Source organism: Oncorhynchus mykiss, chromosome 19 (genome assembly GCF_013265735.2).
Source record: "Oncorhynchus mykiss isolate Arlee chromosome 19, USDA_OmykA_1.1, whole genome shotgun sequence".
NCBI classification, from domain to species: domain Eukaryota; kingdom Metazoa; phylum Chordata; class Actinopteri; order Salmoniformes; family Salmonidae; genus Oncorhynchus; species Oncorhynchus mykiss.
In genome coordinates this window covers 17,041,351-17,064,559 of record NC_048583.1, presented here as the reverse complement: position 1 = coordinate 17,064,559, position 23,209 = coordinate 17,041,351, and the positions used below count along the sequence as shown (strand labels likewise).

The window sequence follows — 23,209 nt, the reverse complement described above, 5'->3', positions numbered from 1 at the left end:
CTCTGACTGTGCTGGTAGCTACTTTATTGATGTACTAACTATGACTGTGATATGTGGTCGTCCCACCTAGCCATCTCAAGATCAACGCACTAACTAAGTCGCTCTGGGTAAATCTAAAAGATCCTTGCTTTCTTTTAGGCTAATAGGAACCATGATCACATTAGCAGACTCAAACCCTATCAACACTAAACCTATACGCGGAACCTTATTTTCTGTTTTATGTGCTCTTCTACAGAGCCCGATGCTGTTGGTATCATGACAACAGATCGACTGTAGCTACTGTATACTGTAGGTACAACTGTAAATACTATGAGATCAGATGAGAGTAGAAACTCACCCGAACCAGGTTCATCTCCTCACTGCTCTCCATGAAGGTCCAGATTTTAGGCCTCATCTCCTCCCACATCCCACCCAGGTCCCTCAGGATACCCAGCTCCTGGAACGTCTTGTTCATCTGGGTGAGGGGTGGGGAAAAGAGAGGGAGAGAGAGAGAGAGAGAGAGAGTAGGAGAGAGAGAGAGAGGAGAGAGAGAGAGAGATAGAGAGAGAGAGAGAATGGAGGGAGATGGTTATAATGGCTGCCTGGCCTCAATGCCGAGTTAGTAGAGAAACATTTATGTGTAGGTTCATTTTCACGCAGGCTTCTTTGTGTTCCTTCAGTTAGAGTCTCTCACCTCGTGTATGATCCTCTGTGTGGCGGGAGTGTCGGGGGTGTACAGGATCTTTCCCATGAGGAGAGGCTTCAGGGCCCTCCAGATCATCCTGGAGACGGGGCTGGCTTCCAGACTCCTCATCATGCTGTTACAGTATGGAGCTGAGGGGCGGAGGACAGACGGACACAGGTTAGTATCACACCACCGTAGGCAGAGTATCCAGTAGCCTATACACTTTGAAGAGGGTTACGGTAGCTATCTCTGTGATAACACCAGGGAGGAATACACTGGTGTCCATACATCCTGTACCCCCCCCCCCCTCCAAAACTGTTAAAAGCTTTACCAAAAATTACAAACTGATATTGCATCTGATTGAAGTGTGTAGAGATTCCTTTTTTTTTTACTATAAAATTATTAACAAAATTGATCCGCGTTTGATACAAGTAAAAACTATTAATGAATTTTAGAGCAGGGAGTTGACCCAAGGACTGACTTGAGGTGTTGTCGTAGGCGGACACGGGTTCGTCGTCGCTGCCGTTGCCGCCACGGTTACCGAACAGGGCCTTGTAGTTGTTGTCCTCGTACCAGTTGAGCGACTTGATCTTCAGTCCGCCGCCCTCGGGGTGGCCACAGACGATACGGGACACGGCCTGGTACATGTGGCTGGGGGAGCCCGTGGCGTTGGCCGTCAGGTAAAGGATCTCGTTACGCATCTCCTTCCAACTCTTCATACTGGCCAGCTAGGGGAAGAGGAGAGGAATATGTACAATATGTAAACTATTGAATCTATTGAATCTTCTGAATCATATTATTTAGGATTTTGTCTTGTACCTATTTATTAGAATGTTTACTCTTGTATTTGTGTATTGTGTTCTACTGTGTTTTGTGTATGCGTAAATGAAAGTATTTTCATGGTACAGTAATATGTGTCATGTCAACACATGATTACAACATGTGCCAAAGACATGTTGAGACATGTTTACGCCAACACTCTGACATGTTCTAGAGCCAATGTACTGTGTGAGTTCAAAGAGTTAATGAAAGCTATTCCAGGTAGGAGTCCTTGGCTGCAACGGGCCCTGGTCAAAAGTAGTGCACTATATAGGGAATAGGGTTCCATTTGGGAAACAGACTTTGTTAGACATAAGGTGAAAAACACTTGTCCTAACAGCCTGGGACAAATATAGCAACTGTTCTTGTCACACACACTCAATTGGCATGGTAGCCTTGAAAACGTTGAAAACATGTGGCTTTTGTGGTCTATTGTGCAATCCCCCTCCCATATTTTCAGTAAAGGATTTTTTAAAAAACATTTAAAATACTCAAATCCTTATTCTCCTCAAGTCAACACTACTTGTGAGAATTCTGTGTCTGGCAATAAATTCGAATAGCAACGGGATCACTGTGCACTCTAGGTCAAACATGGCGACAATCCACAAACATTTAAGCCTTTAAAAAAAAAACTGAACAACTTCTATGAGAGTTGCACTTTTTCTTTAGTGCGGACCCATCTCAGCTTCATGCGTCTCTGGATTCCCGGGTTATACGCACTAACCACACTTCCGGGAGAGCGCCATGGTCCCCTTTTTGACTGAGTATTGAGCTAATCTGGGTCTTTAGGTGTGAAAGTGAGGTTGGGAAAACCAGGCTGACCTGTGTGCTTGAGAGTGAGACAGGCTCTGGGTGCGCGTATCAGTGTTTGCACAATGGAGAGAAAGAGAGAGTAACCTGTCTCATAAAAGAAGCCACAGTGGACTCACTGCCCAAGCGGCTGGTTATCTTAGAAAAACACGGTGAAGACGGTGGACGGAGCTAAAACTAACGCACCTATGCATGACAAGGTCTTTTGTCATTTGAGACTGAGAACAGGTAGGTCAGTAGTTATAACTCAGCATCTTTCTGGAACTATAAATATATTTTGGCTTTATTTTCCAACCTCGTTCGATAATATCATGTGACACGTGATTAAATGAAACAGACTGGATATTGTTGCACAGTTCTTGTGGCTTTCTGCCACAAGGAGACGACTTGAGACCCTCCGACACTTAACATATCTTCATTGACGCTGATCCTTTAATTAACAACCCGTTTAGACCGGTGTAATCGCTTAGAACGGTGTGATCGCTTAGAACGGTGTAATCGTTTAGAACGGTGTAATCACTTAGAATGGTGTAATCGTTTAGAACGGTGTAATCACTTAGAGCGGTGTAATCTTTTAGAACGGTGTAATCACTTGGAACGGTGTAATCACTTAGAGCGGTGTAATCGTTTAGAACGGTGTAATCACTTAGAACGGTGTAATCGTTTAGAACGGTGTAATCGTTTAGAACGGTGTAATCGTTTAGAACAGTGTAATCGTTTAGAACAGTGTAATCACTTATACAGGTGTAATCGTTTAGAACGGTGTAATCACTTAGAACGGTGTAATCGTTTAGAACGGTGTAATCGTTTAGAACGGTGTAATCACTTAGAACGGTGTAATCGTTTAGAATGGTGTAATCACTTAGAACGGTGTAATCACTTAGAACGGTGTAATCACTTAGAACGGTGTAATCATTTAGAACGGTGTAATCGTTTAGAACAGTGTAATCACTTATACAGGTGTAATCGTTTAGAACGGTGTAATCACTTAGAACGGTGTGATCGTTTAGAACGGTGTAATCACTTAGAACGGTGTTATCGTTTAGAACGGTGTAATCACTTAAAACGGTGTAATCGTTTAGAACGATGTAATCGTTTAGACCGGTGTAATCGTTTAGAATGGTGTAATCGTTTAGGACAGTGTAATCACTTAGAATGTTTGTAATCGTTTAGAACGGTGTTATCACTTAGAATGTCGTGATCATTGACAGTCAAGTTTCTCATAACAAAGACATTCCAGCGAACTCTGAGATCCGCTTTCTGCCCTCAGTGTTCCGTGGTTGCAGCTGATTCCGGGAGCCGCCTCAGCAAGTCACATGCTTCCTCAGCTCCGTCCAAAAACACACAAAGAAAGAAAAAACAGTGCAGCCTGTGGGAGGAGATGGGAGGGAGGATTTCTCTCCTCTCCACCTCAAGTAGAGCTCTCCGTATACCGTGAGAACCTTGACAGAGAAAGGCCTCGCTCTTTCTCTTTCTGTCTGTCCCTGTCTCTCTGCCTCACGCCCGCGGGCCAGACACATAGCATGCAAACAGGCCGAGTCATTTGAGGAAGGCAGTGTTCTGTTGCAACCCCTCGCACCTCCAGCCTGAAGAGAGGTTACTAAAGGTTACGTCTCAGAGCCGAGGCAGCTCACCGCTAGTCCGCAACAAGGCTAACTAAGCTTCTTCCCTCTCCCACCAGGGAACATAAGCAGCTAACGGCAAAAAGCCGTGGTTGAGGTAAAATAAGGGTGGAAAAAGTGTATTTTTCCATTTTTGAGACATTCATACCGGTAGCTTCTCTTGTCTTGGTAACATTGCTGCTTGTTTGACTTGTTGAGTAGGGAGGGGATCATTCAATCATTAGTTGAAGGATTTCCATGGATTTCCCCTGACATACAGTTGTGCCAGAGAGCGTATGCTAAACACTTCAGTGGGAAAGACCTCTCTTTCCCACAGCTGACGGCTTCCTTATGTTCCGCCAACTCAGCAGTACTGTGGCTGGAGAGAGGGGAGGTGGAAGGGAGAGCGATTGAGAAGAGGGGGCAGGGGGGCAGAGAGTCTCGTGACTAGGTGATCTATTGTTGTTTGTTCCCCTAGCACATCCTGCTAAGTCTCTTAGCGTTCCCCAGCCATGTAATTTTGTGGACATTCCTTTTGGGTTTTTATTCCTTTAATTTTTAGTTGTTGTACTTTTTGTTTAACCTATTTTTCTCCCCAATTTCGTGATACCCAATTGGCAGTTTACAGCCTTGTGCCACCGCTGCAACTCCCGTACGGATTCGGGAGAGGCGAGGTTCAAGAGCCATGCGTCCTCCAAAACACGACCGTGCCAAGCCGCACTGCCTCTTGACACACAGCTCGCGTAACCCAGAAGCCAGCCGCACCAATGTGTCGGAGGAAACGCCGTACAACTGGCGACCGTGTCAGCATGCATGCACCCGGCCATGTCCTGACCTGGACTGGTACCAACTGGACTGCTGACACTAAACAGTCTATTTGTTGTGAAAGACTACCCTTGTGTACAGCATGACAGGGTTACAGCCATTTGAGGCGGCCATTTTGGGAGGGCCAGAGCACCAAGCTAGCTTGTTTATTATTAAGGGGTTGGATGGGTTTTGTTTGCACATTGAGGTCCAACGCTGTGTAGCGGGAGGACCTGTTTTTGTCCGACCACTACTACAACTGATGGCTCTCTTAGTGGTTGTTTTCGGCCGACATTCAAATGATTTCACTGATAAGGTAGTTTGCTTCAAAGGTTGTTTAAGACGATCCAAAACAGATGCATACCCAAAAATGTACATCGAAACATACATGTACGTTTGTGTGTGGTGTGTGTGTGTGTGTGTGTGTGTGTGTGTGTGTGTGTGTGTGTGTGTGTGTGTGTGTGCCTGACAGACAGTACCTACCTCTACAGCCAGCGCTCCCAAGCTCTCCAGCAGACCGTCGGTTGCCGCGGATACCTTCTGGACGACCTCAGGGTCGGACTTCACGTCCTTCTGTTGTGGGGGAGGAGGATGAGGGAGAACGGGGAGAGAGGGGGAGGGGGGATAAAAGACATGAGAACAAACACTCTCCAGGGACACTTCAGAGAGGGTTTCCTGTTCAACCTCATCTGTTATTGACTGTCACAAGAGGGCCGCTGAAATGTGAGCTGCTGCACACTCACAGCTGACCCCAGACCAGTACTTAGTTGCTAAAATGGTTCTGAAATGGAACCTGATTCCTTATATAGTGCATTACATAGGGAAAAGTGTGCCATTTCAACGCACCTTAGCCACTAAGTACAGGTCTGGGGTCAGCTTTCCTTATAGGTTCAATATGGCTGCGATCCATTGTCCATATTAGTGTACCACTTAGAATGCAAGCCTAATGCAAGGCTTAATTTTATGTGTAGTGGTATGATGTGGATATTGGATCAGGGCCTATTCAGAACAGGGGTTATTTATTCAAACCCCTAGTCTAATATCCCTGATCTGTTTTGTTCGGGAGGGAAACCTATTAGTCTTTTTCAGAACAAATAGTCTCGCTTATACACCCGCTTGAAATTACGGCTGATTCAGCGCTGCGATATTTCAACAACTATTTATGACATTTCCTCCCGTGTCAGTTGACCATTGCGACAGCGTTTTGCATTGGCAGACTGTTCTGTACACTTGGGCACCTTCCAAAAGCTTGTCCCAACAACCGGACTGAGAGTTCTGACTGAGCTAACGAAACTGGGTCAGCTAAAATGGACCACTCTTTTATCTGCATCCAAGTGTGACGGTCATCTGAAGTGTAGAGCGATTCTATTCACTGTATTGTTGAAAATGAACTAACTAACTTTTCTTTGTCTTTGTCTTTGTGTGTGTGTGTGTGTGTGTGTGTGTGTGTGTGTGTGTGTGTGTGTGTGTGTGTGTGTATGTGTGTGTGTGTGTGTGTGTGTGTGTGTGTGTGTGTGTGTGTGTGTGTGTGTGTGTGTGTGTGTGTGTGATGTGTGATGTGTGTGTGTGTGTGTGTGTGTGTGTGTGTGTGTGTATGTGTGTGTGTGTGTGTGTGATGTGTGTGTGTGTGTGTGTGTGTGTGTGTGTGTGTGTGTGTGATGTGTGTGTGTGTGTGTGTGTGTGTGTGTGTGTGTGTGTGTGTGTGTGTGTGTGTGTGTGTGTGTGTGTGTGTATGTGTGTGTGTGTGTGTGTGTGTGTGTGTGTGTGTGTGTGTCAGTGCCAAAAGTCTATATTCAGACACTTGGCACAACAGAGTTCACAGCCTCCCCAACCCCCATTACAAGAAAGAGACAAGGGACGCATTCATTGTCAATCTACTGTTTTGTGACAGGAACAGGATTTATTCTTCTTATGCGATAAGAACAGAAACCTTGTACAGAAACAGCGATTGGTAAGTCCTGACCCTAAATGGTAATCATGCCAGGGAACATGATGTTCTCTTTATCAGAAGAAAGAAGGTTTGGTGTCAGCAGGCTAAATTATCCCGCCATAAAGTGTGTGAAAGTGAGTGCAAAAGGGAATAGCCTACTCAGTTTGTCTGACTGACCAATCATTTAATAATACATTGATTGAACAAATTAAGATTAGCTAGGTCTATAGCATTGTCTTATTAGGCATACACTGTTAAATCCCCCAGTGTTAAAGCCCCCAGTGTTAAAGTGTTCAGTGTTAAAGCCCCCGGTGTTAAAGTGTTCAGTGTTAAGTTTTAAAAAGTGTTAGTATTTTAAGTGTTTCTTACCCGTATGGGTTTCAGGAAGTCCAGGTTGGACAGGAAGTGGTCCTGGGCCTTGTTCAGCCAATCAGGGGAGGCCTTGCAGATGATGTCTTGAGTGAGCCGTGACACATTCTTGTCGGAGATGGTCACAAACTCCTCCAGAGAAGTGGTGTTACACATATCTCTAAGATGGACGCCGAAACCTCCAATCAGGACCTGGTAGATAACATTAAATTATATTTCAGGGATCAAGTTCTTGCAGTTGAGAAACAGAAAAAAAAATATGTGTTGCGAGGATGTCAGGGAGAGTTGTGATTTCATGCTTTAACTGTGACAACTTTCACGATGAATGCCTAGTCAGGAATGATTTGGCAAATATGTTTTGAATCATATATCATCACAGGAAAGCTGTTGTCATGTCACTGCTCGTAGTATTACTGCCTCTAGAGGCATTACCAAACTGTTCTAAAATGTTCCTATGACTCAAACAAAGATGTTTGGGGAACGTTATTTCTAACCTATCAGAAACACTTTGGAAACCCAATATTTAAAAAAATTCTATTCCAGGAAGATATTTGCGTGTGGAATGACCCATAAATAAAATCAAATTTCATTATTCTACATTTCCACATGGCCATAGCTATCGCACAACATGGTCAACAACTAAACATATGAAAAATGTGCACAGTGCAGCTTTTCAGTCATGTATGGGGAGACTGTCTGTGGAAAAAGGGCAGAGAGAGAGGGGGGGGCTGATGGGTAATAAAACATCTACAGTGGGGGTGGAATACGGTTAATAGATCCACCGCATGTGTGAGCCCCTTCTCCGCACATGCTCACTGTGAGGCAAACAGAAGATGGAGGAGAGATGGAGGGCGGAGCAAAAGTCATGTGACTACTGCCCTCCAAATACAGACAGTGATGAATATCTGCTGAAACTGAGCGTAATTCTTTTCCCCGGGAAAGAGGATGACATGAGCCACAGACTTGGTTCTCATCCCCCTTTCATTACACGGTGTTACGAGTTTAGCCGTCTCGCGGTATATATAGTTACCAGCAAACCAAGGTCATGGCATGTGTGACTGCCTTTCAAAAAGGTACTCGATGTGGTGACAAAACAGAGAGATCGGCCTTCTATTTTCTCTTCGCACACAGTCAATATGTTTACCTTCTCTAGGTTGAGGTCAGCCTCGACAATCTGCTGGACGGCGTGATGGGATAGGGAGGCGTTGCGATGCAGGAACGACGATAAGGTCTCCTTATCACGGAGAAAGTCCTTCAGCTTGAAACCTGGTATGGGATGACGGGAATGCACATTCAACAGACTGCCTGGGAACACTGCGCTGCATGATTAGAAACAGATCTATTTTTAAAAAATGACAGAAATATGTTTTTACGGATAGAATTGTGATTTAGCGTCGAAACTCATCATCTTGAATAGAGAAATGATCATCTATTATCTGGGGAAACTCCATATACACAGCGTTACTTGGGTGAAAACTGTAAAGTCCTCAATACTATGGTATAATATAAATATTATACTAATATACTGGCATGGACAGAATGGAGTGATACAGTGAGGGGGAGACATATCATGGACACAGTCTACCCCGCTCAGGGGGCTATTGTGTTCACTGGGTCAGAACATTCCAGAGAAGTCATCTCCATTTAAAAACCAGTTGAAGTCAGCTCAGCACTCTGCTGCTTCGCACTCCGCAGCTGGGGTTACTCTAGGGCGTTCCACTTTGGCCCAAATACTGGGCGAGAGTACTGGGCTCCTCACTTTTCACTCTGTCCCGTCCCTTCCTTCCCAGCTTGAATTGGAAATAACTAACTTAAACGTTAGTTAGCACAGTAACAAGAGTAGCTGCCGGATACATGGTAAAGTAGGAGCATTACCCCTTGGGGGGTGGGGTGGGCTACTAGAAGGGAGTGTTACCCATAACTAGGGCCAAGGAGTTTTTCTTGATCAGAACCCTAACCCTATACTCTTAGAAACAAGTTATACCTAGAACTTTGTCTGTCCCTGTAGGAGAACACTTTTGGGTTCCAGGTAAAACTCAACTGTTTACACGATCTAGACAGGAAACACTTAGCTGCCCCAGAGGCCCCTGGGAGCAGGTCAAGGGGGACGTGGTGTGTGTTGTAGAGACATCCCCAGAGCATAGAGACGACCCCAGAGCAAATAACCAGGGAGTGGTAATGAGCTCTAATCATCCTGACTTCAGGAAACAAGAGACTGGAGATGTGCCCTAACAACAGTACTGAGTGAGAGTACTGCCATGAAAGACCAGAGGGATAGCCCCAAAAGGTACCGTCTATCTGCACTTGGGCCCTAACTACTGAGTGAGAGTACTGCCATGAAAGACCAGAGGGATAGCCCCAAAAGGTACCGTCTATCTGCACTTGGGCCCTAACTACTGAGTGAGAGTACAGCCATACAAGAAAGAGGAATAGCCCCAAATGGTACCGTCTATCTGCATTTGGCTTAGGTGGTTAGTATGCTGTGTCTTTGACCTACCAAAACAATAACAAGTAGGCTACAACAATACGAGACTGACTGCCATCCAGGCTAGTCACTACTTGCTCTGGCTTCTAGTGAAAAATAATGTATAGACATGAGGAGACATATGTTTAACATGTTCCCAAACCTCTCTGACTCAACAAACAACCTACAATCAGACAAACAAAATGGCCGCCTTTGCCAAGCGTGACAAATGACAGTTTGCTACAGATCATTTCAGGTTGATAGAAGAAGTGGAACAAACGTACTGACTGAGAGGGTCGTGGTCACCTGAGGCCCGAACGACCCGCCCTGTTTCCCATATCAAAAGTAGTGCACTATATAGGGACACAGAAGATGATGGTCCTGACTGACTGAGTCTAATAACCTGAGAGAAGGAAGCTGCATGTGGTGTTATTCAACAGAACAAAAATGGGAAATGAGAGTCGGACTGATTTGGAACTTGACCGACCGACAGGGGGGGGGGGGACGACAAACATTGTGGGACACTAGGCAAGCCAGAACTCTTTGAGAAGGAGAATTGTGCCTGCGCGCATCCGTGCGTCAGTGGGAAGAGAACCGAGAGGAGTTTAGAGACCTTCGAAAGAACAAACGACCCACCTAGGAAACCTTTCAGACAGTCAGTCTGGCTGACACATCAACCCATTACATTAAAACTAGTCTGGGTTACAAACCGAAAAGACAAACGCAAGCAGCAGCATATCGATGCCTAGCATATAAAACATACAGCCAAGTGAGAGAGGAGTAAAGTGGATATATTTCATGAATAAGATTAAAGTGCTTCCGTTGTGACACGAGGCACTAATTCTAATTCTAGCGTCGACATGAACTTTCTCCCCTTTGACATAACGGCACTTCACTGTAAGGCTTCATATAGGGGAAGGATTTTTAGAGAGGGTCGATGCAGAGCTGTGATCTGCTCCTAGACTCCTTTTAAACACTGAAGTAACCAATTATAACACTGGTTGCTTTTAAGTCCTGATATTCAAACTGGTATTTTTTAACACGGATACATTTCTCCATGTATGGACAGATTGTTCACGTGACTCGTTTTATTTGCACACAACATAATTATGCTGGAATTAGACACTATTATACAATAGTGTTTGACACAGTCTTCATGAACTGAATATCTCAGGTAATATCTTAACTAGGCTCTGGAAGGAAGCCTAGGTGAGAAGTTATACTGCAGGAGTAGATTGACGATAAATGCAGGTTGGAGGGGGAATGTGAAATACTATTCAGACCAAAGTGGGGTCAGTGAGTTCTGTTTTGAAGCGATTAATCTTTTAGTGGTAGGCCTATGTTAGTTTCTGAATTACTCTTTTCTCAATGTAAAATAGTGATAGTATGGTTACCACAGACAGCTCATTTATGCTCCTTTATGTAATAATGATAATAATAATAATAATAATAATTTGCTAGCTCTAAAATGTGTCAGCTTGATGGTTTAACAGTGGTGTTAGCATTAGCCTTGATGGTTTAACAGTGGTGTTAGCGTTAGCCTTGATGGTTTAACAGTGGTGTTAGCGTTAGCCTTAATGGTTTAACAGTGGTGTTAGCGTTAGCCTTGATGGTTTAAACACTTCTTTGGGAAGTGGGGGGCAGCATTTTCACTTTTAGATGAATAGCGCCCAGAGTAAACTGCCTCCTACTCAGTCCCAGATGCTAATATATGCATATTATTATCAGTATTGGATAGAAAACACTCTGAAGTTTCTAAAACTGTTTGAATGATGTCTGTGAGTATAACAGAACTCATATGGCAGGCAAAAACCTGAGAAAAAATCCAAACCGGAAGTGGGAAATCTGAGGTTTGTCGTTTTTGAACTCAGCCCCTATCGAATACACAGTGGGATATGGGTCATCTTGCACTTCCTAAGGCTTCCACTAGATGTCAACCGTCTTTAGAACGTTGTTTCAGGCTTCTACTGTGAAGGGGGGCCGGATGAGAGCTGTTTGACTAAGGGGGTCTGGCAGCAGCCTCGTTCTCAGTCACGCACATTTCACATGAGAGGTAGCTCTCGTTCCATTGCTTTTATACAGACAATGGAATTCTCCGGTTGGAACATTATTGAACATTTATGATGAAAACATCCTAAAGATTGGTTCTATACTTAGTTTGACAAGTTTCTATGACCTGTAATATAACTTTTTGAACTTTTCGTCCGACTGGACCTGAACGCGCGTTTGGATTTGTTTACCAAACACCCTAACAAAATAACCTATTTGGACATAATTGATGGACTTTATGGAACAAATCAAACATTTTGTCGAACTGGGATTCCTGGGAGTGCATTCTGATAAAGATCATCAAAGGTAAGTGAATATTTATAATGCTATTTCTGACTAATGTTGACTGCGCAACATGGCGGATATTTATTTTGGCTGTTTTGGGCTGAGCGCCGTACTCAGACTATGCTTTTTCCGCAAAGTTAAAAAATAAATCTGACAGCGGTTGCATTAAGGAGAAGTTTGTCTATCTTTCCATGTATAACACATGTATTTTCATCAACATTTATAATTAGTATTTCTGTAAATTCACGTGGCTCTGCAAAATCACTGCATGTTTTGGAACTACTGAATGTAACACGCCAATGTAAAATGAGATTTTTGGATATAAATATGCCCTTTACCGAACAAAACATACATGTATTGTGTAACATGAAGTCCTATGTGTCATCTGATGAAGATCATCAAAGGTTAGTGATTAACTTTATCTATATTTGTGCTTTTTGTGACTCCTCTCTTTGGCTGGAAAAATGGCTGGGTTTTTCTGTGACTTGGTGGTGACCTAACATAATAGTTTGTGGAGCTTTCGCTGTAAAGCATTTTTGAAATCAGACACTGTGGCTGGATTAACGAGAATGTTTTATTTAAAATGGTGCCTAATACTTGTATGTTTGAGAAATTTGATTTATGAGCTTTCTGTTGATTTGTATTTGGCGCCCTGCAATTTCATTGGCTGTTGGCGAGGAACACCGTTCCCAGACAGGTTAACAGTGGTGTTAGCGTTAGCCTTGATGAGGTGCCATGAGGCTCATCCAGCAGCTGATGTTACCTAATTAGGAAATTCAACCAAAATAAGTCAATTAATGGTCAATGCCAGTTGCACGTTGAAATATGACATTGGTATAATGTTAATTCAACGTGTTTTGCCCAGTGGGTAGGTAATATGTATGGCAGATATGTACGTAGGGACACCTCAGGACTCATGCAAGGGAAAGATACTATCATCAACCTGATTTCCTCAAAGACCTTTCCCCCCCTCTTCCTGGGCCAAAGTAATGATAGCCCTATGTATTTTCCACTCTGAAAATGGCAGCTCTGCAAGAGCCAAAAGCTAACATTACAGTATCCATTAAATCTGTGGAGCAGTGTGCAGAAGTTTATTTTCAATGGTATTCAGTTTTTTTCCTGCTGGTAATACGATTACTTATTCACCATCTAAAATGAGATGGACAGTCACGTGAGGGGAGACCAGAGCACATAATGACCCTCAAACAGGATGCAGACACATTCCAAGCCCGGGGTTGGTCCAGTTCAGACACAGAGATAGCAGTCAGAACATTGAATGGCCAGTTAGTTTAAATCTGTATCCTGTTGTGATGGGTGGGCCCAGGGAGATCTTCCTGCTACTTAAAAAGAGTTAGAACAGGACAGGGGCACTGCCCCCTGGTTGGCCCAGGAGCAACCTCCCCACCCAAGGACTGGCATGGACTGATTACACCAATGCTATGCCACCCATAGAAATCGAATTGCTAGAAGGGACAAAGCCTGGTCCCATATTTGTTTTTGCCTTCTAGCCAACTCCCAGCAGATCTGGGACCAGGCTAACAAAGCCCCTCAGACCACCGCGCTTTTGAATGGATCACTCATGAATCGTAGAACAATAAATGAATCGTAGAACATTGACTGGAATGAGAACGTCCATTCTAATAACTCTATTTCTATGCTGCCAACCTGCACCCATTGCCCTCCATTACGAGCCAAACGGCCCCATTTGATTAGGAGCTGTATGGTCGCCAGTAATCTGCTTTTCTTCGCATTAGGAGTTTGGGGTTTCATGGAGGCCATTAAAATCTAAGCATGCCGTTAGCTCTGAACTCTCTGCACCGTACGGCCCCAGGAAAACGAGGACTTCCCCATCAAACAAGTCTCAAGTTCAGTACTATGTGCTTCAAGTCGACAGCGTGTGCCCTACGTCTATAGCTATGAGGCATGTACAGATAGGTGATCATACATACCTACTGAAAAACTAGGCTAATCAAACTCAGATCAGTATGTGTGCTATGCGTCTATTGCTCAGGGCCTATGTACGCAGGTGGGCACAGGCTTAGGATCAGATTCAGTAACATCACATGCAGAAACAAACATAAAATGTGATGTCATACAGTATATAAACAATACGTACAAATATATAAATCAGCGTAAATTTATGGACAGTGCATCAACGAAAAGGTTATCCATGCACATCCCACTGGGCACAGATGGAATTTTCAACACCTAGTTTTCCTTTACATTTGGTTGAGTTGTCAACTAACGTGAATTCAACATGAAATCAACAAGAAAAATGTCAAAGTTGAGTGAAAAAAGACAAAATTCCCGTACGTTGATGACTTTTTGCAAATCCAATCAGATTTTCACGTTGATTCAACATCCTCACTTTGCATTTCTTTGTTGAAATGACATGGAAACGACGTTGATTCAACCAGTAGGTTGCCCAGTGGGATGCATCTTTATGTCTGTAGCTCAGGGTCTATGTACTGTGATCTGTCCTACCTGCCGTGTTGCTCTGTAGTTTCCCCAGAGCCCGCACCAGAACTTTGTAGCCCTCGAAGCTCTTGTCATTCTGGCTGTAGAGGAGGATCTTCTTGGCATCGATGAACAGACGGGAGATTCTGTGTTTCATAGAGAGACGATTAGACGACGTGAGGAACAACGGTGGTAAAACACACATGCTGATCCTCTAGGGTTGAGGGTCTGAAAGGAGGAACAATGCTCCTTGTGGCACGGTCCATTATTTCAAATGTATTAGCTTACATTGTTTACTTGGTTGTTTGTCACAGACATGACTAATCAAATCATTCTATCAAATCAGTCAATGTTAAAAATAAAAAAAAAAGGTCAGTTTTCCGGGATGAACTCACATAGAATCATTGAAGTTGCCCACCAGCCCTGGGCTCTCTCCTGGTGTGGGGTGGCGGAAGCAGGGGTTGTTGGCGTTACAGATGATCCCTTGTACCCAGGGCAAGGTGCCCGCCGAGGGCATGGCCTTGTTGGGGAAATGGCCTGGAGGGGGACAAATAGGGAAGGTTCAATGATCGACACCGCTCTACGTCACAATATCTCCCTATGTAGCTGCCCAGATGGCCACTGAAGTCAAATGATTATGTTGGGTAAACTCGGTACTTTAGTCAGTCCCCCAACATTTCACAATGGCAGAGCAAGGAGGACTGAGTGAAACTCCATTTCAGCTTGGCTCAATTCAGAAGATCGAAAATAACAGCCAGGCGGACATCTTGGTTTAGCAAGAGTACAGTACAACGGGGGACCTCGCGTGGGCACGGATTCCTCGTGTACTCTTGAGGAACTGTGTTGTCTAACAGAGAGGCCAAGGCTGCGTCCCAAACGGCACCTTATTCCGCAAGTGCTCTGGCCAAAAGTACTGCACTATTTTGGGAAATAGGGTGCCATCTGGGACGGAGACCAAGAGAGATGGGGGGGGTTATTTGGTGAATAATTGCCTCAGTGAACCACATGACTCATGTGACCGTTGGATCAACATTCACTTTCAGTGACGAGCCAAAAAGAGGTTATAAGCAAACCGTTATCTGCTGCTGTACAGTAGTTAGTTATAAAGCCCGGCAGATTGTGAGGCAATCAAATAGAGTAGGACTATTTAGCGTGACCCAGTCCTGAGGTCAATACTGTTGAGTTCAATGGGTGAAATGAAGTAGTACTATCTACGGCCGAGTTGACTAGAGTTGACAGGTTTGACCATCAACAAAATGGTGACGTGCACATTCTGCTAAACAAGATGTTACAGAAGTATTCCCGTTTTCCTTTTTTGCCAATGTGTGTGTGTGTGTTTGTGTGGATCTGACAAGCCTTTGTAGTAACACATGAATAGTTATTTCACATTCCACCGTTATGGTATCATACAGTGAGTTTAATAGCCTAGCCTACTGGCCTGCTATCCAACCTACACTGAGTGTGCAAAACATTTTGACACCTGCTCTGTCCATGACATAAACTGCCCGGGTGAATCCAGGTGAAAGCTATGATCCCTTATTGATATCACTTGTTAAATCCGTTTAAAAATCAGTGTAGATGAATGGGAGGAGACAGGTTAAAGAATGATTTTTAAGCCTTGAGACAATTAAGACATGGATTGTGTGTGTGCCATTCAGAGGGTGAATGGGAAAGACAAAATATGTAAGTGCCTTTGAACGGGGTGTGGTAGGTACCAGGCGCACTGGTTTGAGTGTGTCAAGAACTGCAACGCTGCTGGGATTTCCATGTTCAACAAGAACGTGTATCAAGAATGGTCCACCACCAAAAGGATATCCAGCCAACTTGACACAACTGTGGGAAGCATTGGAGTCAACTTGGGCCAGCATCCCTGTGGAATGCTTTCGACACCTTGCAGGGTCCATGCCCAATTCATTTAAAGGGGGTGCAACTTAATATTAGACAGCCGTTCCTAATGTTTTGTACACTTAGTGTATATCTGTATTATACAGGAGGGCAAAGGCATAGCCTTCTGACCTGGTGAAATACAGTATGTGCGTCCCAAATAGCACCCTATTCGCTATGGGCCCTAGTCAAAAGTACTGCACTATATAGGGAATAGGATGCCAATTGGGATGAAACCAAGATCTTTACTGGAGACCTGTATTGACAAGTTAGAGATAAGGAGGGCAATAGAAAGTATAGTAGCTTTACATCCTTCTACTGACGTCCATTGATGTGAACAAACATACTACACAGTCCAGTGTTGTTGGAGTCTTACACCGCTCTACGTCACAATATCTACAATATATACATTTAAATTCAGGAAGTTCATTTAATGGAGATTCCTTTATTATTGTTTTCGGGTGAATTTTGCAATAATTCAATTTCATTTGGTGCTCTGATTTTACAGAGAGAAACAATTCCATTTTAGCTTCTAACTTTAGCTTCTAACTCAAAGTTGAGAATATATTATCTGTGTAAGTAACAAACTGTTCCCAGAGCTGTTATTGTGTAATACAGGCCAGCGGGTCAATATATCAAATATTGACCTACCGAGTTGGATATTGACCAACTGATTGGGATGTTTTTAAGAAAACTGTATAGAAGGAAGACCTAGATGAGACATGGCAGGTAAGGACATTAATGTACTCTTCTCTGCATTGACATTTATTGGACAATAAAACATTTTTTCTTCCTTTCCAGTAGGCCTATGGAACATTTCCACGTGTTCACACAGCCCACTATTTTTTTCCCCCTTATCCATTGTTCTAGAATAACTAAATCCATTGGGACACATTTCTTGTGGGAATCTCCTGCCTTCCACTGTTCTGTTGTGACTATCTGTCTTTGATACGAACAGTAATGTCCTTTAAAAATGATGAGCTCTCTCTCTTTCCCTGAAGTATCTTTTGTCTGTATTGCTTTGCTTTCCAAAGAGTCTTGGACTCAATAAACACTAGTGGCCGATGATGTAAAGGACAACTGTCGAGCATCCTCTTGTCCTCCATCTTGTGATCTGACTCATCTAACTACAAAGAATGAGAAACGGGAACAAATGATGACAGGAAACAGCATTTGGACCAAATGTCATGAGACCTCTAGTGCGTCACTACTTACCCGGCCGAGACACTAACATTTTTCTTGAATTGCCTCATTATAACTGAGTGAATAAATCACCATAAACAAGGCTAGATTTGAGTCAATTTGAACAATTCAAATTCTAAAAGCTTTATTATCCTTCAGATGTACATAAAACAGAAAATCGTCTTTCACAGGCTAATAATTAATTGTGATTTCAGGCACTCTGTGTATGTGTGGGCTGCTTACACTCATGTTGCTCGTAGGGCGGGTAATGCATCCTCACAGATATGAGGATGAAGAAGATGAAGAGCGGCCATATTATCTCGATAATTAGCTGGAGCTGAAAGGGAAGTTCAGAAGGTCGATGAGAGGCTGATAAACTCAGTCAGGACAAACAGCATTCAAACAGTGAAACCAATGCCATAGTAAGGATGTCTGGTCTCCCTACAGAACAACCCATTTTGGAGATTTCAATCATACAATCATGTGTTGTTTATTTGGGGCAAAACAGCAGATAAGGAGGAATCTTTGAACCTGAAATTGTTTGCAAAGTAGGGTGGCCATGGATGTAACAAAAATGTTACGCAAAAAATGTATTGAATGTTTCAGTGTCCTAGAGCAGTGGTTCCCAACCAGGGGTACTTGGCCTGCCCACGAGGGGATACTTCAGGGGTACTCCGGGTAGAGCAAAATGCACTTGGTGATACAATAACCAAAAAAGGTTGGGAACCACTGTCCTAGAGTAGACAACCCACCTCTAAGCTTTCTTTGTGTACTTTAGTCTACAATCCAGGTTACCAATTTCTTGACTATATTGGATGGGTCATTTTGATTCTAAATGAGACATTTCCTCAATTACAATTAAAATCTATCAAATCCCCTTTAGAATGGACTGGTCCTGCTTTACAGTGGAAGTGGGTCATTCCACAAACCATTATGAGGGAGTCAGGCAGCCATTAAGGGGTTTATCAGCTGTTGGCAAATATATTATAATCTTTATCCTAGCTAAGACTGGGAGTGGAAAGGGAGAAGGGTTGGTTGGGTGGACATATGTCCACAACAGCTGCTGTCCTCCCAGCCCCATCCTCACAGAGCATTGGTCAAATGGAGGCTGGGGATCTGTTCTATAAATGTATCTTGTTCTTAGATTCTTCTGAGAGATTTTGAGGTTTAACAGTTTGATGACATGATAAGGCGAGGGTGTCATTTAAAATGTTCCAGAATCCAGACCTTTTTTTGCGGAAATGTGTACTTGAGAGAGCACTTAAAACTCCTCTGCGCTACCATTGACGCCCTGCTACGTTGATGTCATCGACGGTCTGAACATCCTCAACGAATCAAATATGTAAATAAAGTCCATTCAACGGGTTTTTCACAATCTCATTCCTTTTACCAATAAATAGAAGATGCTATTCTTTGTGTGAACTGGTCACACAAACGGCAATAGTAACACATTGTATTTCTACTAAACCTTGTAACCACTAAAGCTTATTATTGCACTTTGCCCCAGCAACTTTCATTGACATGCTCCCTTTATCTCACAGAATCTACGTGGGGTTGGTGGACTTTTATTTTGTAGTAGCTACTTACTGTCTGTCTCCGTCTGTAGGTGAAGTTCTTCCACAGCAGTAAGCCCAGTTGAGTAGAGATGGCCATCTCGCCTCAGGGACCTATCCTACAGCCGCCCAGCTCCCAACTGCAGAGCACAGTGACAACACAGTGAGACTCGCTGGACCTTTTCCTACTGCTTTTGAGCTCCCAACTGCAGACACGCAGCACAGTGAGACCAGAGAAGCAGGCTGTTTGAGTCCACTGGACACCTCGCCACTCATAGGTCAAAGTCCAACCAAATATAACCATCAGATTCCCCAATGGATACTAGACTGTATTAACCAATCGGGGCAGTTTTTACTCTGTGCACTGGTGGCATTTCCAGAATTGAGAGATTCAGTGTCTGTTACAACAACAACAAAAAACACACACACAAGGACTTTTGGATCTACAAACAGTCAGTGGATACTCGGCAAGTGAAGGTGTGCCACCCACACAATATAACACAAAAAAGACTAATATCTAAACTACCAGATGTCCTCATAACATGACATTTCAATTCAATCCAGCAATTGCGATACAGAAATTAACAATCCCTACAATTGCATGAGGCGAATGCTGTTACTATTTATCTAATTATATAGCCAGCTGTACTATTAAATACTTTCAGATGCAACAGAGTTTTTAGGACATGAATGGGTCTCTGTGAATGGGTCTCTGTGTGGCTCAGTTGGTAGATGCCAAGGTTGTGGGTTTGATTCCCACGGGGGACCAGAATGCAATGAAAAAGTTAGCACTTTTTTCGCTCAGGGTGAGAGTGTCCTTTTAATGTAGTCCTTTTAGTCTGAACTTGCCATTCCATCAATTTTGGGGAGGCTGGTGGCCTGGTGGTTAGGGCGTTGGACTAGTAACCGAAAGGTTGTAAAATCAAATCCCCGAGCTGACGAGGTAAAAAATCTGTCGTTCTGCCCCTGAACAAGGCAGTTAACCCACTGTTCCTAGGCTGTCATTATAAAAAAAAATATTAACTGACTTGCCTAGTTAAATAAAGGTAAAATGATGGCGATGCAACAAGCTCTCAAACAATTTGAATGTCTATTCTCGAGACGAATGAAGGACCAGCAGGCTACGCAGGTAACATTTCATTAGCAGCCTGGGTGGATGGATAGCCTATTCAAATGATGTAATTTGGCAAAATCGGTATGATCGTCTACCTCGGGGACCGGCATAATAAAAACAGATGTTCTAATGAACAGATCGTGTATTGGTTACATTGGAAGTCGTTGTTTTTTTTAGGTTGTTTTTCCATCAGCTTCAACGCATACCATAACAAACCACTACAGTAGGCCTAGAAGTTGTAAACAACAGCCTCTGCAAATTAATCAATGCGGTTGCCTGGTGCAGAGTTGTTCTAGGATAATGCCATGTCCATATGATGATCATATGTTTTAAATCCAAATTAATCAATGCGGTTGCCTTTTTATCCAATTGCCTGTTATGGTTTCAACTACGTCTCAAAACATTGCAAAAATCATTCAGAATATGAATACAAAGGCTAAAAGAACAAAATTATGCAATGCTTTGATGAAACAGCCTATGAAAAAAAAAACGAATGAATAACAATATGACAACCACTATGGTCAACGATGGATCGACAAAAAAACAGAATTGCAAAACCCGTTTGGTAAACATCTCCTTCCTTTACCTACAACATCAAGCCTGAATCAATGAATCAGAAAAAAGCATTCATTAAAACAATAACATAATTTCACTATAAAAACAAGTACACAATCTAAGACGTTACATTCTAAAATTGTAATCGAATGTCAACCATGTCAGTGCAATATAATTATCGAAATAATTTCAGAACTTCATGCTGGATGTTTCATTGTTTCAAGAGGAAGGGGTTACTTTCGGTCATTCAGCGTAGCGCAGACTCTTCCATACAATGAACAGCAACAGATGCTGTAGCCCATACACTGTATTCATCAAACACAATACGGTAATATGCGATAAAGGACATCAAATACACGACCCACAGTTTGTCATCTTACCCATCCTACCAAAAACCTCATAAATGCATAAGTTATTCAATACATTTGATTAAGGATAAACACTGGAAATCATGTGCTGATTGTTGTGAACAATGTCGCGTACTATACAGGCGCGGAGGCAAAGATGCGCTTTTGTTTTGAAAAGATTTACAGACTGAATCAAACAACCATATACATCCGCAACCATATACATCCGTTCTGTACATATCAAATGATAAAGTTCCTTTAGGATGTTGCATGACACAATGCATATCACCCACAGAGCCACTTAACAAAGAAACAACAAAAACGAATAAAGAAAAACAACCGACCTTTTCCCCTAATGCTGCGAAATTCCAATTATTCAATGTTCATCAAATATAATTAATTCCTTGAATTGGAAAATGTCCAATGGACGCTTTTGTATTCGCCTTTTCACGACCGTTATTGTCTTCGCTGCTCTGTATCTGGTTCTAACAGAACTGCTTTTTTTCTCCTCCAAGCTTTTATAGGGGCAGCCAATGCAGCCGCTTTCGGAAGAGGAAAGGTAACTCGCGGTCAAAAGGATCCAAGGCTGGTTGTGTTGCGGTCTACTTAAACGGGACGCACGTGTAGAGTAAAAATAACAGCTCTTAAGAGGGCTACGGCGCCCTATACATATTTCTTTCGGTATTGAATCCGTCCATGCAATGTATATAATCATTTTATGATTGTGTAATTGTTATATCTGTATAATAGCCTAATTTGTGGTTGAAAACAAGTGCTCAGTCTTGTCAGTGGCCATTGGGGACATAATCGAGTCCAATAAATACCAGTATTCTATGACAGACTCTAAATGTAGGTTCAATCTGAAGGCATATCAGTTCACACACTTTATACAAATAGAATTCTGTTTTATCCTTTTGAAATATAATTCTATATTGTTTGAACTTCAGATTTAACGTCCATTTAGAGTCTGTCATAGCATATTGATATTTATTGACCCAAAGACCATTCCACCTCAGTGACTTTGACTAAACAGTAACTAGACACACAAGCTTGATGACCAGGTTCAGTGGTTAACTAACTACAGAATACTGTTCAACGAGCTGCATTCAGGGCTTCGGGAAACAGCAGAGGGTGCACCCCCGTATCTACATTGACAGGACTGCAGTGGAGAAAGTGGAAAGCTTCAAGTTCCTTGGCGTACACATCACTGATAAACTGAAATGGACCACCCACACAGACAGGAGGCTAAATTAATTTGGCATGTCAATTAAAACCCTCAAACTTTTACAGATGCACAATTGAAAGCATCCTGTCGGGCTGTATCACCGCCTGGTATGGCAACTGCACCACCCACAACCGCAAGGCTCTCCAGAGGGTGGTGCGGTCTGCCCAACGCATTACCGGGGGCAAACTACCCACCCTCCAGGACACCTACAGCCCCCGATGTCACAGGAAGGCCAAAAAGATCATCAAGGACATCAACCACCTGAGCCACTGCCTGTTCACCCCGCTATCATCCAGAAGGCAAGGTCAGTACAGGTGCATCAAAGCTGGGACCGAGAGACTGAAAAACAGCTTCTATTTCAAGGCCATCAGCCTGTTAAACAGCCATCACTAGCACATTAGAGGCTGCTGCCTATAGGCATAGACTAGAAATCACTGGTCACTTTAATGTTTACATATCTGGCATTACTCATCTCATATGTATATACTGTTTTCTATACTATTCTGCAATATCTCATTCACTTAATAATGTTTACATATCTTGAATTACTCATCTCACATGTATATACTGTATTCTATACTATTCTACTGTATCTTGGTCCGTTCCGCTCTGACATCGTTCGTCCATATGTATATAGTCTTAATTAATTCCTACTTAGATTTGTGTGTATTGGGTATATGTTGTGTAATTTGATAGATATTACTTGTTAGATATCACTGCACTGTCGGAGCTAGAAGCACAAGCTTTCGCTACAACCGCAAATAACATCTGCTAATCGCATATATGTGACCAATCAAATTTGATTTAATGACTAGGGCCAATATCAGATGTAAATCAACTAGACTACAGGAGAAAATACACTCTGAGGCTGGGTATAAGTTGAATGTTGAAGATGTATCACAGATTGTTGAGTAGAGTAATCCTAATTGGTTTGTGTCTTTGTCTTTAGAGGATGGGTGCAAGGACATGGTAGCATCTCTCTGCAAAGGGATCGACCATCTGCTGTTCAATCTTTACCTTGTCTAGTCTCTTAGGTTTAGTCTTACTGTAATACAGTCTTACATACACAAACTCAGCAAAAATGAAACGTCCCTTTT

General features: G+C 42.9%; 1 protein-coding gene across 4 annotated transcripts in view; it reads right to left on the bottom strand.

Moving 5' to 3' along the window:
• LOC110498663 (phospholipid-transporting ATPase ABCA1) overlaps positions 1–21,389 on the bottom strand; it is a 40,514-nt gene extending 19,125 nt beyond the window's left edge. For all 4 annotated transcript variants that reach the window (XM_036954341.1, XM_036954342.1, XM_036954343.1 and 1 more), the window contains exons 1-11: positions 21,232–21,389; positions 18,906–19,011; positions 17,562–17,655; positions 14,648–14,789; positions 14,280–14,398; positions 8,142–8,263; positions 6,998–7,189; positions 5,182–5,271; positions 1,146–1,392; positions 674–813; positions 338–454 (exon numbers count right to left, since the gene is read on the bottom strand). In XM_036954341.1, the coding sequence (XP_036810236.1) occupies positions 338–454; positions 674–813; positions 1,146–1,392; positions 5,182–5,271; positions 6,998–7,189; positions 8,142–8,263; positions 14,280–14,398; positions 14,648–14,789; positions 17,562–17,655; positions 18,906–18,971 (1,329 nt within the window). In that variant the 5' untranslated portion in view covers positions 18,972–19,011; positions 21,232–21,389. The remainder of the gene's footprint in view (positions 1–337; positions 455–673; positions 814–1,145; positions 1,393–5,181; positions 5,272–6,997; positions 7,190–8,141; positions 8,264–14,279; positions 14,399–14,647; positions 14,790–17,561; positions 17,656–18,905; positions 19,012–21,231) is intronic.
• Between the last annotated feature and the right edge of the window lie 1,820 nt (positions 21,390–23,209).